Source organism: Cynoglossus semilaevis, chromosome 18, assembly GCF_000523025.1.
Source record: "Cynoglossus semilaevis isolate Cse_v1.0 chromosome 18, Cse_v1.0, whole genome shotgun sequence".
NCBI classification, from domain to species: Eukaryota; Metazoa; Chordata; class Actinopteri; order Pleuronectiformes; family Cynoglossidae; genus Cynoglossus; species Cynoglossus semilaevis.
This window is the reverse complement of record NC_024324.1, coordinates 10720937-10723273: the sequence shown is the minus strand read 5'-3', so window position 1 is coordinate 10723273 and position 2337 is coordinate 10720937. Positions and strand designations below refer to the sequence as shown.

Below are 2337 nucleotides of genomic sequence, written 5' to 3'. Positions count from 1 at the left end.
TATATATATTTCCTTATTTCATCTTTGTCTCACTTAACTGTGAGGCATTATGTATTTTTTAACAACTTTTCTTAACTGTTGTAACTTTTCTCCCATATTCTTGCTAAAGTTTTGTCTAACTTTTAGCTTGGTCTCATTTAACTTAAAGTTTTTTTGTCCTTGTAATTTCTAGGCATACATTTGTTTTCCTTTAGCTGATTTTTTTTCTTCTAAATAGTTGAGTGTAGCCTTTAAACTCTTTCTTTAATACACAACTGAAATGTTTGTTAAAGGTTAGCTATTTCTGAGTCATACTTTTTCCTGCGTCTTCTGGCTGAAATATAAATGTTACCAAAAAGGTTTTTGCAGCAAAAGAAGAATTTTTTTATATATATATCTGAACAATCCCGTGTACACTCTTGTCTCTGCTTGTTTCTTCTCCCAGTTTTCAACAACCAGAGTAAAGCAGGGACCAGGGAGAGTCCAAGGCCCAAAGCAGGAACTCACGGCAGGGATACCACTCCACTACTGCCACCTCCTCCACCTCCACCTCCGCCCCTCCTAAGGGAGCGCAGTGAGCGGGCGGAGGCACGGGAACATGCCAGAGAGATGCAGGCCTTGGCCAACAGTCGAGGCTCCGCCAACGGGCTGCCACTGAGGAGAGCTGAGGAGCTGCGCAAGCAGGTACTGTACATAACGGGCAGAAATGTTCTTAGAAAGTACCAGACCTTCACTGAATTATCAGGTGGAAAGGGATTACTTAATAACTTTCCCTAACTGCAGTACCTGTGTACCTTTCTGCTCTCTCTCACATACTCTGATTTTATTGCTCATTTCCTCTATGCCTTGCATCGACACACCCTCCCTCTAGGTCTAACTCATTTTGATATCCTCTATTATTATTTTTTTTTTACCTTCTCTCCTCTCCTCTCCTTTCCTCTTGTCTCCTCTCCTCCGCCGTGTCTGGGAGAGAGAGAGTAATGATTGTGTTTTGTCCTGTCGAGACTGCAGCTATATTTAGTAGTGCTGGCTAGGGGCTGTAAAAGCCTGCCTGCCTCTCTGGCACTTAGCGGGTTTCAAGGAGCCCCACACAGTGAAAGGAGAGGAGGAGAGGAAGGAAGAAGAGCGGAGGTGGCTTCAGTTTGGCCCCACTATCATCACATTAGCTAAACAGAGGCAATCGTCTGCTGTTTATTTTTGCACACCGTTTCTGCTGTATTTTCCATTTCCTGTTATTGTTCCTCTAGTTGTTTCTGCTGCCGTTTTTGTTGTTGTGCTAAATGGATTCTGCTCACGCCCTGGTATATGTGTGTGTGTGTGTGAGTGAGAGAGAGAGAGTGTGTATTTTGGGGGGTTCTAAAGTGGCTGGGATTGTCCAGAAAAACCAACATTGAATGTGGATGAGATTGAGCGTCTGCCAAAACAAACTCAAAGTTCAGCCTCACTTACCCACAAGTCTTTGTTCTCTAACTCTTCCACTCCACTCACTCGTTCTTATCTCAGTGTTGGCACCCTGACTGAGTCTTTCTGACTCCTCACACTGTATATTTGTTTTCTCCTACTGCACTGTTATCCCACTTCTCTCCATTTCCATCTTCAGCTTCCTCCGTCTCCTCATCACTCCTTTTCTCTTCATGCTTGGCTCCCCTCACCACCATCCTTCTCCGTCTCTCTCTCTCTCTCTCTCTCCCCCCATGTCAAACTGCCAGTTCAGCCCTTGACGACACAACTCCAATCTTTTGGATGGATTATTCCCTTCTCCCTCTCTTTAATGAACACAAACAGTATGTGTGTCTTTTAACCACGTTACATCTAAGAGTTCAGTGATGATGTAGCAGTGAAACTGTCTCTCTACTGCGGGGCCTGTGTAAAAGACTGAAGGGTAAAAGGCATCACCATAATTCAATCCACCTTCATTCACTTCTTCCTAATTCAATAGGGTCGTGTATCAACAGAACTCGTGCACCGCCGCCGCACCTTTGGAAGACAGAAACAACAATATGATGTTTCTGGTTTTAAATAAATAAGACAAGTGGCGATGTCATCGGCCGTGAGTACAGGTGAAGTGTGCAAGGCCAAACCAGGAGGCTGGATTTGTTTCATTACTGAAAAGGAGAAAAACTGCATTTCAGACTTTTCAGACGCTACTTCTTCAGCCTCAGGCGTTCTTAATTAACCTCTGCGTCTCTGAAAACGTATTCAGTTGCCAAAAATTTGAATATTGGCCACAACTCCTTTGCAGGATTTTTTTAAAGAGCCTTTTCCATGTGTGCTGCTATTACTGCTCCTTCAGAGTGACCTTTTTCTAGCTGTTTAAAAGTCAACCTGCCCAGGGCAACTATCACATCAGGCCCTAAC

General features: G+C 43.8%; 1 protein-coding gene across 6 annotated transcripts in view; it reads left to right on the top strand.

Moving 5' to 3' along the window:
- Nucleotides 1-2337, top strand: part of jarid2b (jumonji and AT-rich interaction domain containing 2b) — a 229749-nt gene that overhangs the window by 208539 nt on the left and 18873 nt on the right. For all 6 annotated transcript variants that reach the window (XM_017041062.2, XM_025065065.1, XM_017041065.2 and 3 more), the window contains one exon: nucleotides 425-663. In XM_017041062.2, the coding sequence (XP_016896551.1) occupies nucleotides 425-663 (239 nt within the window). The remainder of the gene's footprint in view (nucleotides 1-424; nucleotides 664-2337) is intronic.